Raw genomic sequence first — 16,512 nt, forward strand, 5'->3', positions numbered from 1 at the left:
GTGAGGCAACAGTGCTCACCACTACACAACATTCTGAGGAAACAAAACAAACATGCAAACACAGGGAAAACATGCAAACTCCACACAAATAAAACCCCAAGAATCAATCCAATGGTTTTCTCACAGTGGATACCACAGTGCTAACCACTACACCATTCTTCTACTCATTGAACTTTTTCCCATTTTCAATTCCCTTCCCCGTTTTCTGGAGCTTCATGGCTCGTGGATAAAGCACGCTGCTGCTCCAGTAATCGATTAGGCCAAAGATAAGTTACTTTCCTCACAAGGTTATCTCTCCGAAACCAATAATATGAACGCTGCCCGTGTTTAATTCTGTGAGTAAATGCTGTATACTTCACTTAGCCCTTCAGTGCTTTGTTGTTGTCAAGTAAGTGGCACAATTGACTTAAGATCACAGAAAACTGCTTACTCTCATTATAATGTAATCAATACTCAATTACCAGTGAGGTAATGTGGGACCTCTGAGCCTGTAACCCATACTCTTAAACTTGGACCTCGCCTGCTCCTTTTTTTTTTTTTTTTGATTAATGGCCTCATTGCTTTTCAAATGAATCAGGCAAATTAGGATTAAATCCATCAGGTTTATCTTGTGATACGATGGAGTGACTACGAGAGTCACGTCTTGACCAGGAAAAGTGGAAATCTTTAAATCTCAAACACAAGCTAGTAGAAAAATTTTGTTTTTTTTCCCCTTGTAATGTTGATAATTCAGTAAGATTGCTCTTTTTATGACTCATTGTCAAATGTGTTGTGGGCTGAATACAAGCCTAACGAGGGGAACAAACATAAAACACAAGCCTGGATTCTCAGTTGGTCTCATTTACATATGCAACCCAATCAATGAGCATGAACCGTAAAATATGCCCTCGAATCAATATTTATGTGCAGATTCAAACCGTTTCTTAGCTATGTGACGAGTACAAAATGCTAAACAGTGAAAATGCACAAAACATTTATTCATCAAATCTCAAAAATACATTGACATTAGTATTCAAAATGTACAAATAAGAGTAGTGATTGTCATGCATGAAAACAATATCAGATATTTAAATACCGATAATAAACGGCTTTAAAGGGTAAAAGATTATGTCAGCAAAGTTGCTATAATTATTAAAAACCTGAGCTGGAAGCAATAAGTCAGTAGTTATTAAATTGCTAAGGCAAGAGAGTTTAATTGCTTAATGGGAAAATTTTTTTTAAAAAGCTTTGTTAAAAAATTAACAAAAATGACTGTTTTGTGTAATTAGGACAAACCATGTGCAAAGTACAATCCAGGCTGATTAATGACAATGTAATACTATGAGAGGTTTCCTCCGGGTAAGGCGGCTTCAGCAGTGGCCGATATCCAAATGTATCTGACCTTTGCGATGCGTCCTAATTGGAAGGACGTGGGGCTGTTTATGTGACAGTCCCCGGGACGCAGTCGATCCGGGGACGGAAACGCCGCCTAATATTCTTGGATGTCCACGGCGAAGGTCTGCGTCCTCTCCACCACGAAGAAGCAGAGCGTCCCCGCGAAGCCCAGGATGACCATCAGCAGGAGCTGCCACATCAGCAGGACGTAGCCGCTGTAGAAAAACGCCACGGCTGCGAAAACGGACTGAGAAGGGGGGGGGGGGGGGGACATGGAGACTTCAGCTGTGGCGAGATAACAGTGGCCCACGTCTCCACTTGATAGGCTGGAACACACTGCGGCTGCTTTTCTGGAGGCCGGTACTATTTCAGCCAGGGGTCTCCGTAGTGTGGGAGGACGAGCACCGCCCCCAAAAATGCTCTTTTTTTTCCCTAAACCTTGCAGAAAACCCAATATATTTAATATTTATAAGACGTGTTGAGAAAACACTGCCTTCTCCCAGGTTTAACTCTTGTTAGAAGATCAATTTGTGAGCAAAGAAAGGTGGATAGAGGTTTAGCGCCGCTGCCGTTTGCCTTCTAAATGTGGCTTCAGGTGAATTTTATTTCACACTTGACGGGGCGACGTTTGGACCCCGGCTTTGCTCGGCTCTGCTAACAATGTCGGGAGAATTTGCAACTCGGGGATTACCTGGATGAATTTGAAGATGGCGAAGGCGGGCGTGCTCTGCTCGGCGTACACGTGGCCCAATATGCTGTAGAGCTGCGTGTTGAAGCAGCTGTCGCCCAGACCCAGCAGAAAGCTGCACAGCAGGGCGATGGACACACTGGCAGAGGAAATGGGAGTTAATATCGGAACGTGACCTCTATTATTAAAGCTGACATGGTTTTACTCGCTATAGAGGGAGCAAACGTCATTTTAAAAACAGTACTTTAGAGTGATGGAGTTACATCAGTGAGGCTGAATGAATAGATAGAAGATGTAGCGTTCCATATCGACTTTAATATTATTTTCTTTTAATTTCAAAAACAAGTTCGCTCCTGGATTGAAATAATAATGATCTGTGTCATTTCTAATTATCTAGCTGGTGTATCCACCATGATGAACATGGTGTTGCAATAACAAGTTATAATCTGTGTATGTACGTTAACATACATGTGATCCTCCACCACCAAAATAGGTTCAAGATGCTCTAAAAAAAAAAAAAAAGGCCTTATTTATCAATAAAGTTGAGTTTTTAAACTTTTTTTTTTAAACTTAGTTTTCATTCATTTACACAGGTACAGAAAATAAAGATCACTCACCAATAATGCTTAGTCAGAAGCAAAACCAAAAAGCGGGGTGTGGGTGGGGAATCTGGGTGTCAGTAAAGCAGCTGAGTCGGTCCATGTTTAGTTGAGGGGCTACTGGTAGAATTGGTGTGACTCGTCTCCATCTTCTAGTAAATATTGCCTTTTTGCAGCCTCGGGGAAAATGTTATTTGTTCCATTTGGAAAACTTCCCAGGCTTTCTCAGGCCACATATTGTGTGTTGGAGGCTCCAGTTTGCGCCACCTGATTGTAATACATTTGACTGCTGCTGTTTTCTCAAAGACATTTCTGAGCTTCATCATTAATAGTGCCACTCTGGGATCTTTTGTAATGTTGAACGATCGCCCTCGGTGCCTCAAAGACTTTTTGTGACTTAGGGCATGTCCAGAATACATGAGTCTGTGTGCCGTGGGTTCATTTTTGCCAATAGCTCAGGTGTGAATCTTTTTCTTTTGTATTCTCTCCACATAGTGGAGTGAGTTACCCTGTGGGCCTCAATAAACATTTATTCTCATTCATCTGGTCATACACTAGTCAGTTTCTAATTCACGCTGCGTATTCATCTTTGATGTGTCATTATGTTTCATAAGTATATGGTAGATATGGTAGATATGGTAGATATGGTAGATTTGGACAATTATTATTTTTTCTTCTGATCTCCTGATTTTATTTCCATTAAATAAATCAATTCATTGGGTTTAATTACTTTATTTAATTCTTTATGCTTCATTAGGAAAGATTGTATTTGTGGGTTTCTTAAAAAAAAAAAAAAGTGTTTTTAGGAGATTGAATTAATTGTGGAAATGACTTGAACTTGTCATTCTTGTGTAGTTGATGTAAGATGGTGACCCCCAGATTCAGCCCATTTCTTTAAAACCCACATCAACATGCGACGGTTTGAAATCCTTTTGGGATATTTAGATGACTCATCTTACTTATTTCCAAAGAAATGCCATCAATACGTCACTTTAAAACAAGTATTTGTGCTTCTCCTGAAGTAAAGACGAGGAGTGATACCTGGGAGTGAGGTATGGGGTCATCTGGGTGCTGGTGTCAAAGACGACCGAGGCGTCATTGGGGATGCTGAGGAAGATTAAATAGAACGCGACGAAGTGGACGACCATTCCCAGGAAGACCACCGAGGTCCGTCTGAAGCGGCTGTTCTTGCACAACAGCCCAAACAGGCCTCCGCCTGCAGGGGAAGTCAACGTTCTGTGTGAACTTCGGCAATTTAAATCATCCAAACTTGCCCTCGGTGAGGGGAAAACTCAATTTACCTATGATTTCTCCGACGCCTACCACAATCCCCGACATCCCGATCAAGCCCTTAGCTGCCGCTCCGAACTGTGCGGTGGCTCCGATACAGGTCCCGTACACTCCGCTGTAGAAAGATAGCTCCAGGCCTGGAGAACAAGGGGGGGTGGGGGGTTGGGGGGGCTGTAGCTGGGAGCCTTTTTACCCGAGGCCACAGAAGCACTGTGATGCTTTCCACTTACCGCTGTATGCCATGCAGGGACTCAGGAGGAGCAAAGTTTTAGTCTTCAGCAGCCGCAGGATGGTTTCTGAAAGGGAAGCAACACATGCCCATTTCAAATGCTAATAAACTGGATATTTATCGGATTAATGCGTTTTATTCTTTTAACCTCTGTGCAATGCTCAGACAAAAAAAAAAAAAAAAAAAAAGACTTAATTTTCCACCGACAATTAAACTTCAGTGTTAGTAGAACATTCCCTATTGCCAGGAAGCCACATTGAAATGCAGATGGAGAAGCACCCAGGAGAGACTTTCACCGAAGCTATAATTCAGATTATAAAAAAAGGAAGAAATCCCACTCAGTGTGTTTATATATGCCTGGATGCCCTTTCTTGACATGAATCGGCATGCATCTTTGACAAAAGCAGATACCTTTAAGGCGGGTGTACACATGCACACCAGATACACGTGAGACAAAGAGCAATCTGATCATGCAAACAACTCGGGGCGCCACTGAAGGCAGGTGCAAGTTCAGCACACTTTCCCGATGACAAACACCGATATAATCTGAAATAAACTCCGGCGCAGGAGGAAGCTTCTGTGTACTCGGTTTGTGATGCCAGGAGATTTTTATCCACATGAAAAGCAATTTTTACTTCAGGAAAAAAAACAAAACTGGCTGCCACCGCCTGCTAATTTCAGTTTAAGAGCAGCAACACAACACAAACAGAAATACCTGGGAAGGGGAAAAGATGGCTTGTTCACAGTCTTTTCCAGTGGCTATCAAGACATTATGACAGATTAGATATATTTAGAGGAGAACGCACAGTATTATTATCCTGTTTGGGCACTTTCAGCAAAATTGGTGACTAAATGGAGTGAATGGCAACTTCAGTCTGAGACAAGCACATCAAAAAGAAATTCAAATAAAATAATAAAGTACATTTTGCTCAAATTTATGTGAAACTTCCAGCTCTGCTTTTGATTTATGACACTTAAACTGCAGTATTTTTTTGTTTTATTTAATTAGAATTTTATCTCACAATCCATGAACATCAAAAACAGTATCTATAAATACTATATATATTCTAAGATCACATTTATTTTTCTTTTGAATTTTTAACCTGAGGTATAATCATCACAATTCATTTAAGTCTGTAACTTTACGCACGCTTGTTGATAGGATGTGAAAAATGATACTCGCTTGTGTCTTTAAATAGTTTTAAGTTTCAGTTTCTATGTTGGCTTTAAAAAGGTTTCTAACAATAACAATCCTAATCTGTAATCTGAGCCGCAAAACAAAAAAGAAAGTGGGCCTTTATTTTTTTTTTCAAACTTCCACTAATCGACACGATGAAGAAGGGAATTCATTCAGTCGCTGTTGATGAATCAGCAGCTCTGCCTGCAGCGATCACGCTGCACTGGATAGTGTAAAAAGTTTAATCAAATCTTAAGCGACTTCAGGGATTATTTGTTTCAGCTCAATTGGGCTGTTGGCCTGTTTACAGTGTTTACAGCTTCCAGTTACTGTGAGTTAGTGTCGTGCAAACATATTTCTTGTTGTAGTTTTAATTAATTTTCTAACTTGAGCTTGGGTTGCGAGAGAGAATCACTAGTGTGTGTGTGTGTGTGTGTGTGTGTGTGTGTGTGTGTGTGTGTGTGTGTGTGTGTGTGTGTGTGTGTGTGTGTGTGTGTGTAAACACAAGAAATTGATTGGAGAAACAGACTAGTACGCCCCAGCAGGCCTTTCTTTCATGCGAGGTTTCAAAAGAATAAATACATTTTAAATGCACGGTAGAACTAGAATTTACTTTCAATTAAACATACCGTTTTAGATCTCTCAATAAAAATAAAAAAGAAAGATCTTCTATAGTGAGAACAATACGCTGTTGCCGAGTGTGTTAAAAAGCATGTTATGATGTGGGAGCGTCCGTTTATTGTCTCGTGATGAAGGTGTGAGACTTTGTGAGATGATCTGAAGAGTTCATCTTGAGGTCACACTTGTTAGTATTTGTAACCATCATCTACATTTAAAAAGAGGAAGCAGCATCAAAAAGTCAACCAAAGAGGCTGTATGCACACTTAATGCAAACTACTTTTGAGTTCAATCAGATTTGCTCATTGACCCACTGCAGGACTGATGAAAGCAATGTTGGATGCCACTTCCAGATAATCTACTTTCCTCATGACTTGAAAGTCACACTTCAGCTTTTCTACAAACACCTTGGTTGAAAATCCTCTTTTCTCGAGCGCCTCCTCCCCTCTTCCTCCGGCCGTTGCGTGACATAAATCGATCGCAACCGTATTTGCGCATGCAAGCAGTCTGACTGGAATCTATGACACGTTCTCAATTCTTCTACACACAAAACAGTTAATAAACACAATTAGTCCCGTCACAAAAGGTTATTTGTACTAATTCCCATGTAGAAAATGTGCGTATTGAATTTACTCGTTTGCCCGTTGCATCAGCCTCCGCTCATTATGTATGAATGTATAATGAGAGCACTGAGTGCACGTAAACGAGCCCATGTAACATAGCAGGTAAACGTACTTCGGCAATTCAAACACTTACTGAATTCTGACTTGGTGTCTTGGATTGCAGTATTTGCTCTTTGCGTGTACCTGAACAGGAGACATCAAATCAGTGTTAACTCCTGCAATGCTGGTCCGAGAGCGATAAACTGCATCCCTGTTGTTGGGAGTAATTGAGATTACAGTCTCAGCTCCATCAAACTATCAACTTTTCCCAAGGACTTTTCCCACCGCCTATATATTTTTTTTCACATATTCTCTTGGTTTGGATCGAGCGGCGTCCGCGCTCACAAGCGCGCGCACACTGTGTGTCTGAAGCGGTCTGGAGAGGCTGAGGGGATTCAGACCGTCGTCCCTCTCCAAGAGAAAAGTCTCGGCCTGATTGCACCCTACTTGTGCAAAGTGCTGTGATTAGTGCCGGCTCCGTCAGAGCCGCATTGATCCGGGGAAAAAATGGACATTGTCACTTTTTAGAAGGACATTAGTCTTCTTTAAAAAATAAAAAAAAATCCTCGTGAAAATTGTGTCACCGAGGAAAATAATAACCTCTTAAGTGGTTTCAAGGTCAAGTGCGTGAAGGGTACATCACTTCTTTTCTTACCAGAGCGCACGTTTTTTCTCAACTGTACGAGATATTCTGAGGGATTTTTCAGGCACTACAGTGAAAGGAGGTGTAAATATAGAAGAGACCGTCATTTACATGGTGCGAGTGGAGAGCAGCGACTGCCCCTCCTCCTCGGAGAGCAGCTCCTCCTCATGGCGGCTGCTTCTCAGCACCAGGAAGCTGAGCGTGCCGAGAACAGAGGTGACCAGCAGGGACAGGAAAAGGTTCCTCCTGCCGCTGTCTGGGAGAGCCAGATTAGAATAAACCGCTTAATTAAAACGCAGCAGATATATTAACAACATTAAGCAGGGGGCATGTTGAGAACAAGCAATCACTCTTTTAATCCTCTTGATATTTAACTTTCATCGCGGTGCGACATTCTGCTTCCACAGCGCCTTATTCGGTGGCCACCATACCTGGTATCTCCGTCTTTCCGTTCCAGTCAAAATAAATGTAGAGATTGCCGAAGAGCATGCTGCGGGGAGAAACGATGACATGACATTAATGCCACAGCTGAAATATAGCGCTCCTTCCTTTTTATGCACTTCACGTCATTTGTGTGCTTCTCTGCTGAATATCAGCTGGTGAATGCAATGTTACATTTTAACACCATAAGATGTCTTTATATACAGCTGCTGGCATCCATATTCTTGTTACTGGCTTTTCATTTCAAACAGGATTGTCAAACATAAGTTACCGGTCCGCAAGAGTCTACATTTCAGCCCGAGAACCACCAAGCAAATTGTAAAAAATTTCAAACAAATCATAGATTTGTATTTTTATTTTTTTTTACAATATATATATATATATAATAGCAACGAATATAGTAGAAGTTTTTTTTCCTTTTAACATTTCACTGTATTTTTCAGCAGAATGTGTTATCAAAATTGGCTTTATGTTGAAATTGTAGTCATTTTCGATAGTAATTGTGAAAATATAGACATTTATGTCACAACAAAGAAAGACTTTAAAGTGTAAATTTAAAGATTATTGCGGCACTATTTTCCCATTCCGGCCGACTCAGGAGGAAATTGGACTGTATGAGGCCTCTGAATTAAAATATGTTTGACACACCCGATTTAAAACATTTGGATGGATGGATGGTCTTTATATATAGTCTGCATGTGGGTTTGGCCTAAAACTCTTTATGATTTGGATTCTTCTCCATCACTTTATAGTTTTATTTCCTGCTTGCTCTTTTTCATCATTACTAAAACAATACCATTTAAATCCAAAATTTTTCCTGCCACTGCACTTCTAGAGCTCTCTGGCGCCCCTCAAGACGACCCCCTCCACCACCACCACCACCACCACCACTTGGAAAACACTTTTACGAGATCAAGCAAACCCTCTTTTCTTAGTTGACATTTTGGTTACGCCTGGTTTCCAACTGATAAGAGCAATACGCTGTCCTGATCAAAGCCTCGGAGACTGAAATTGGCCCTCACGCTAAACACAGGGGGACCCAACCTGAGCCAAGAAGCAGGAAACCCTCGCACTGATCTTTGACGTGGATCTTATTTTCAAGGCTGGCGTGTGAGAGGTGCTGCACAGGCTGCGTTTTATCTCCGGAAAAACATTTAGACTTCAGCCATTTTTTTTTTTTTTTCCCCCTTTCCCTTCTCTCCGAGCGCCACAGAGACGACTGCACTCCTTTGTAAATAGCTGCTTACACGACTGTGACACTCTCTTTCCTGCTCCGGCACCAAAACAGAATTCATCAGCTACGGTCAATTTTAAAATTCAGCTGCACACAAGATGAAGACCAAAAGGAGGGCACATTATCGCCAATTTATCTTGTGTGCAGCTGAATTTTAAAATTGACCGTAGCTGAAAAGTCTGCACACTGGCTACCTGTTAGTTTTTTTTTATTATTATTTTTTTTTATTATTATTTTAATAGCTTACAAAGCACAGCATGGTCTTGCACCAGACATGCTTTTGATATATGTATCTCCATACACATGCATATGACTGCACTAATGTGAAAACCCTCCTTAGACCTTGTCATTTTAAAATTCACTGGCATTGCCATCTTTCATTATTATTTCATTCCATATATGCATGAATTTGTAAATATTTTATTCAACTTTACTTTTTTTCCAATAATTACCTATATCGATATATTACCCAGTGTTTACTGACTTGGTTTGCACAGGCTTTGGTCCATTTTGTGACGATTATCATCATCATCATCATCATCATCATCATCATCATCATCATCATCAGTGGTACTTTCATTTGTAATTGAAAACGCATCCTGCTAAAAGATCATCTAAACTAAACCGAGTTATTTTGATATAATTTCATGTAATCTAAAGCAATATTTTATGTTTTGTTCGGTAAGCTGTCAGACTTAGTTTACACTCTTTTACCATAATCTTTTTTTTTCTTTCATGATTGTATAGTTTTTGCATTACTATGTTTTATTGATATTATATTCTTGTTTTATTGACTTGGTTTGGACGCGCTCTTGTCTGTAAACTAAACACTTTGTGTATTTGTATGCATGTATTAGTGTGCACAGCCACGAGTGTCTCAATGACTTTCTAACGGAGGTCGGACCACTAAAATAGTGCCATAATAACCTTCAGATTTAAATGTATCACCTGGCACAGAGTATATGTGATGAAAACGTTTTGACAAAACCAAACAATTGTAGAGAACTACTACAATCTCAACATAAAAAACTATTTTCATGAAACCTTCTGGTGCAAAATGCAGTGAAATGTCATAAAAACTTTTCTTATAGCTGTTGCATTATGCATGATTTTTTTTATTTTTTTTTTACAAACTTTCATGTAATAGTATTTTGCCGCGATGCTTATCGCATGTTGTGTCCCTCCAAGTTTGATCATAATTAGAGCTGTGGTGTCGGAAATTGTACTCTAGTTAAACACTCGCTTTAATTAGAGCGCCCTCCGTGCAATTTATTGTGTACATCAAGTTTCGTGTACATCAAAACTCCGGGGGCCTTTCAGGGCTTCACACTGTGACCTTTAATTAAAGGGCTCCCGTTTGGACAATCAGCGTAATTAAAAAAAAAAAGAAGAAGAAAAAAACAAAACAAAGGCCGGTTATGGTTTTAGTTGAACCATTTGAGAAACAATGTTTGATAGACAGCAAATGTGCACTAGATTCTTTTCTTTTTTCCCTTCTTTTTCTTCCTGGATCAAACGCTGGTTTTATAAACATAATAATCTGCATTCGTGCCTCTGGGGGAGTTTTTTTGAAGCTGCTTTTTCTTGCCATTCATGGTTAACATTGCAGCTCTGTAAAAATACTATGATCTATTTCCGCCTTTAATTACTTGTCTACCTAAACTAAAAAATGTAGATGAGCAATTAGTTCCTCCCAGAGCCACAGCGAAGGTTGGTGGTGGTGGTGGTGGTGGTGGTGGTGTTTCTCACAAACAATCTGTGTTTGTGTCTGCGGGCTGTGGAGGAAGAGATTCCTGAGTTTGCTGTGGCGGCGGCGACCACCACTGCGGAGTCAGATTAGCAGCGCCCTGTTAGAAGCTTTGGCCCAGGTGACAGCCAGTGTAATTGCTGTACTAATTTCATTTGCATATTTTAACAAATACAGACGAGTCGCCCGAGCCAGCGTGTGAACCACGGGGCCAAAAAAAAAAAAAAAGTAACGAAAAGGTACAAAACCCTCCCGTGTTTTTAGGTGCAGAGAAACTAATGAGTCGCCGGATGGAAGAATGACAGCGTGCAAGAGGGTCTAACAAATGTATTTTTAAATTAGAGCCTAAAGTAATATAGTGTGTGCTGTCAGGCTAAAAATACAGACGGGATTTTGAAGTGCAATCACATCTTTGATCAGCGAGAGGAGTTGCATCAAACAAAAAGATTTAACAAAAACGTGGTGAAGTGTGTTTGTGTTCCGACTGTAGCGATGGAGGGAGCAATAATAATACGAGGCTCGTTTAAAAGCAACCTTGAGCACAGATGAGTTGGGGGGGATTGCGCGGCTTCTCAAAATAAAGCATGAGCCATTAGTGTATGGGTTTCGCACCTTGGCTCGCCAATTTTGCAATGGTTACCTCACAAAAAGTGTGTTTCACAAAAGACTGTTAATGAAAAAGTCTGGTTTTTAATTTACTGAACTCGTAATCATTATTTCCAGACAGATAAAGGGAAAGAAACTGTAACGTAAAATAACAATATCTCATAAAACTGCAGCTTTTTTTTTTTTTAACCAAGAAATTATTCTCATTAAAAAAAAAACGCAAGGCAGCTCATCTCTCGGGCCTCTATAGCGGTGTTAATTTATCATGTGACCGTTGACCATGTGACCCCTGGTATAGAGTAATGTGGCGGTGAGCACCACCCACCTCACAGCTACAGGACCCTCGGTCCTCCTTGTGTGACGGTTGCGTAGTGTCATTTTACAAATCAATCCTAATTTTGCTTTGCGCTGCTCTGTAGTGGGAAGCGTTGCTGTTTCACGAGAATAAAGTCCATGGTTTGAAACCGCAGGCTGACGGGGGTCTTCCTGTCTGGAGTTTGCATGTTCTCCTCGTGCCTTCCAACCAAAAACCAAAGACACACTTCTGAGTTCCCTAAATAGTTTCGCCGGGTGTCTACGTGTTTCAGCTTGGTCCAACGGCCAGCTTCAACGACCTCAAGTCAAGGGTCACATACGGCCCCGATTCATCAATTACTACCATCTCAACAGGAAGTCAATTGTAATTATACCTTCTGTTGCAAAATGCAGTGAAATGTCAAAAAAATAAATAGAATTCTCCTTTAGCTTTGTCATGATGCATCTTTTTAGAAACTCACGCCGACAGCATGGCTTTGAAGCTAATGCTGTTTTCATAGCTTTCATGGCAGCATCAGCGAGGGAAACATATACAAGTTCATTACAAAATAATCTGTATTTTACAGAAAAGAGCAATAAGAATTGTCTATAAGTTTGACTTCCTGGAACACTAACTCACTATTTCTACAGTCAAGAAGGATCCAATTCATGGATCTGGTAGAGATCAAAACTACTCCAGTTTTGTACAAGGCAAAGAATAACTTATTACCAGGAAACATCCAGAAAATGTTCAGTGATCCAGTGAGTGGGTCTGAGTTTAGAAGAAAGAGGTGGAACAGATTAAGGACTCGGATGAAACAATCATCAAATATAATTCAATGTAAGAAAAGATATAAGGGATTGATATTTGACAAGTAGAGCAGTTTATCTTAGTGATGGTCTGCTTGTTTAATAGAGAATACTGCATTAAGAGTACCACAGTTTATCATAACCTGTGCAGTTGTTGGGGTTAAATGAAATCACGAGGGACTTTTGTCACTGAGCGTTTGAGGGGTAGGAGTTAATACGTTTCTATACTTCTTCCTTCTCGTCATACAAACGTGGATCAAGAGGGATGTGTTGTTTCATTGTTTTGTTTTACCAATTTAAATTTAAATGTTTCTCTTTTGCTTTCTTTTTTTTCCCCCTTTATATTTGTATGTTCAAAATAAAGTTTCATTCATTCATCAGCCATATATCTACTATTAAGAAATGTGTTATAAAAAAAAATCTATGTTTTCTTTGAAATTTGTACAATTTGCTTGATGGTTTTTCAGGCATTTCTGCCGCTCACTAATAATTCTATTCAATTCAATCTATCCTCCTCTGTGGATGGATGGATGGATGGATGGATGGATGGATGGATGGATGGATGGATGGATGGACTCGCCGCACACCTGCACTGCAGAAGAGCCCAGAACATCCCCGTGTTTCTGTTGATGGTGGAGGCCTCCGAGTTTTCCACCAGGAATTGCCCTTGAGCCGTCCAAAGCACTGCCACACAAAAGAGCCATTCCAAATAAATACACAACTGGTCAGTTGATTGCACACATGAAGCGAGGAAAATTCAGTGTTTCTGGGCGTAAATAATGCATCCAACCTGACAGGAAGCCCTGGGATATGATCAAAATTCATCACACCACTGCGATTTGATGCAGCATTAAGAAAACAGCCCTGAATCACTTCTCCTCATTTTTCCCCCCCAGTAAACGCTCAGCAGAAGGCCGCTCCCTTTGTATTTTCACCAACATGTATGAGCCAGCTCAAGGTGCAGCGCACTATTTGGAGAAACAGCCCCCCCCCCCCCCCCCAAACCCATTTAAGGTCTAATTTGGGATATACTGCTTATACGCATCATCGCACCCCAGCCATGATAATCCCTGCATGCATGATTAAACACTATTTGTATTTTGACACAGAAATCCAGCTTGCATGGGCGGCAATGAACAAAAAAAAAAAAAACAGCAACAGCAACCGCACTCAAGTATTTATGTGCCTCAATATCTTGAGCTATTGTTAATACACTGTATCCCGCTTCAGTGATCATATGAACATTTTGGTAAATGGAATGTGATTCAGCACGGGACAAACAAAAACATGAACCCGGCCCTTCCTGAATATAAAACAGGCATAAAAATCAGCTAAAGATGAGAAACAAAAACCCCCCTGTATTAAAACTGTATTTCCCTCTTTGGGCTGTTGATCAGACGAGGTTAGATCTTCAGTTCCAGATGATTAAAATAAAAATGCTTCCTGATTTTTACCCATTTTAAACAAACAAGCCAACGTGTTTGTTGAAAAACCAAATCAAGCCAGTTGAATTAAAGTGAAGAATAATAAAAAAATAAAAAAATAAATGAAATCTTTTCATCAATGCCCTTATGTCACAATTTTTTGGGTCATCAGATTAAGGCATGAGTACATTAAACCAACACAGAGCCAGTAGACTGGCATCCCGTGACTTTCCCTTCCTCTAATTTGAGGAATTAGTTGTTTCTGTTGTAGATTCATACAGAGCTAAAGGCCCCATTTAAAGAAAGTTTGGTTGCTGTTTTTTAAAAAAAAAAAAAAATACAGCTGAGAGATTACAGGCATCACATTTATAAAAAAAAGTAATTCAAGCAGACGTTACATTTTAAATTGATGAAAGAGGAACTTACAGGCTGCTCCAACGCCGATGAGGACAGACGTGAAGTAAAAAGACCACGTTGAGGGGCTGATGAACACAGCGATGTAACCACTAAGCACAAACACAACCAGGATTATTTATGCATAAGCATCGCAGTAAGGATACTTCGAGGCGGCGCAGGGTCACGTAGGGGCAGCGTAAGACTTTGCCTCAAACTAGAGCCGCAAACTTTAACGTGAGTTTTTCTAGAACAGGGACGTACATTTTAAATGACTATATAAGTGTAATAAACAATTCATTGTCAGTACCAGGGGGAAATAGCACTTCCTCCTGGAATTCAAAAACAATGTTGGATATTGATCTATTGGAAATAACTAACTGCTCCTCTCTAAATTAAACACACACGCTTGATTGTTTTCACTCTATATGCTCTTATTAAGGCAGTGACTGCAGCTGATATTGTATTCAATCCCAATTAATAAGAGCTCCCATCACATGTAAAACCAATAATTCCCACTTTTGTGTCGGGGAACTGACAACAAGTGTTATCCACAACGTAGAACCGACTCATCACTAACATATAAAGTTACCTGTACAACGTGCCGCTCAAAAACATAGTCATTTTGGGGCCGACGATCGTCACAACTGTCGGGGCAAGCAGGTTGGAGAATGAAAAGATGCCATAGATGATTCCCAGACTGTGGAAGCAGAAGCACAGAGTAAGCACATATTTCTAACTAAAGAAACTGGATAACAAGCATGGGTGAACTGCTGTGTTTCACCTGTGGTATCCACTCCCAGAGAAAGTACCATTTCCCAGGCTTTTCACCACAGTTTGCTGAAACAAAGCAGAAGATGCTCAGGGTATGATCGGGTCCTAAACTGATCCATCCGGTTTCATCATCCCATTGACCAGAGAGGGGAAATTAGAAACACGAGATTCTCCTGGCGGCAGCCTGTTTGGCCTCTTTCCTTCTTCACATACAAGCATCTGTGCTTGGATTTCATTCTTCTTTTCTTTTCTTTTTTTTTTAAGGCTTGCAAAAATATCTCCACTGTGTTGAGCATACACATGTTGCCAAACACATATTTAGACGCGCACCACTGTGGGTGTGAGATGGGATTATTCTAGGATTTCTGAATGGGCCAAGAAATCTGTTCCAATTCATTCATGACAATAAGAACATAGAAAGATCCCGGTCCGCAGAAACACAACCTGCAGTGTGACTTACTTCAATATTCCCACACGTGGTGAAGGCTGTGAAGATGAAGAGAAAGCCCACTCCCAAGATCACAACGTTGAAAGTCCGTCTGTCCACCATGGTGTCTTCTTAATCCAGACGAGACATTTGAAATGCACATCACCTTGTAATGCTGCAGAGTAATCTGGAACAGAAATCAACACTCCGGAGCGGACTGGAATAAACCCATTTGGAGAGAGTCACGGCGGTAAAAGTTAACTTCAGCGTTAAGTTACAGTTTAACGCTTCAATAAAAAAAAAAAAAAAGAAAAGAAAAGAAAAGCTCGGAGAGGAGGAGCACGGCGGCAGAAAGAGTCATGAGGACACTTCCCTCCTCTTCCACAAAGTACTCATGACTTCTTGTGACTTTAATTATGGACAATGTTTGTGGTCTTCACTTCCCTGTCAGGGTGACGTCACTCTGGTTTTTTTTTTTAACCTTCCTCTTCAACTCTGCTGCCCCCGAGAGGTCACCAGGAGAACTGCTTCCCCCCAAAAAACCTGAAGATTTATAACAATAAATAAATAAATAAATAAATAAATAAATAAATAAATAAATAAATAAATAAATAGATAAATAAATAAATAAATAAATAAATAAATAAATAAATAAATAAATGAATGAATGAATGAATGAATGAATCTATACATCCATACTTACATCCATCCATACATCCATCCATCCATACATCCATCCATCCATCCATACATACATACATACATACATACATACATACATACATACATACATACATACATACATACATACATACATACATACATACATACATACATACATACATACATACATACATACATAGAAGTACGCATAGGAATACACAAATATTACAATATGTAGTTTAACGTGTCTGAAAAGGGGTAGGAAGAAGAAACACGTGTTTAATCCCACACTGTCTCAAATATTCAATAATTGCATTTTATAATCATCCGGCTTCTTGGGTCTTTTATTAACATATGCCATTTAAGCTTCCTCACTGTTTTTTTAAAATGTTAAAATACGACTGAGTACACCCACAAAG

The 16,512-nt window shown here is 40.1% G+C and overlaps 1 protein-coding gene across 2 annotated transcripts; it reads right to left on the reverse strand.

The window, feature by feature from the left end:
• Window positions 1-956: 956 nt before the first annotated feature.
• On the reverse strand, window positions 957-15,884 carry LOC308124121 (UNC93-like protein MFSD11). Of its 2 annotated transcripts, none has more exons than XM_080486943.1 (13): window positions 15,464-15,884; window positions 15,014-15,069; window positions 14,822-14,929; window positions 14,263-14,342; window positions 13,000-13,096; window positions 7,712-7,770; window positions 7,392-7,536; window positions 6,732-6,781; window positions 4,182-4,247; window positions 3,963-4,088; window positions 3,703-3,877; window positions 2,066-2,201; window positions 957-1,621 (listed from the first exon to the last, which is right to left on the reverse strand). In XM_080486943.1, the coding sequence occupies exons 1-13, from the start codon at window positions 15,551-15,553 to the stop codon at window positions 1,469-1,471; spliced, it is 1,341 nt and encodes a 446-aa protein (XP_080343069.1). In that variant the 5' UTR covers window positions 15,554-15,884; the 3' UTR covers window positions 957-1,468. The 2 variants fall into 2 exon arrangements, with proteins under 2 accessions (XP_080343069.1, XP_080343070.1); XM_080486944.1 differs by having other exon boundaries at window positions 14,822-14,876; window positions 15,042-15,069; window positions 15,464-15,879.
• Between the last annotated feature and the right edge of the window lie 628 nt (window positions 15,885-16,512).

Source organism: Lipophrys pholis (assembly GCF_963383615.2).
Source record: "Lipophrys pholis genome assembly, chromosome: 19".
Taxonomy (NCBI): domain Eukaryota; kingdom Metazoa; phylum Chordata; class Actinopteri; order Blenniiformes; family Blenniidae; genus Lipophrys; species Lipophrys pholis.

What these genes read in the sequence shown, in the direction of transcription:
- LOC308124121 (XM_080486943.1), bottom strand. Translation starts at nt 15,553, where the DNA reads ATGGTGGACAGACGGACTTTCAACGTTGTGATCTTGGGAGTGGGCTTT. An exon ending in TTGAGCGGCACGTTGTACAG is followed by an intron (nt 14,343 to 14,821) that starts GTAACTTTATAT and finishes GTTTGTGCTTAG; the next exon opens with TGGTTACATCGCTGTGTTCA. An exon ending in TGGGCTCTTCTGCAGTGCAG is followed by an intron (nt 7,771 to 12,999) that starts GTGTGCGGCGAG and finishes TTCTCCCCGCAG; the next exon opens with CATGCTCTTCGGCAATCTCT.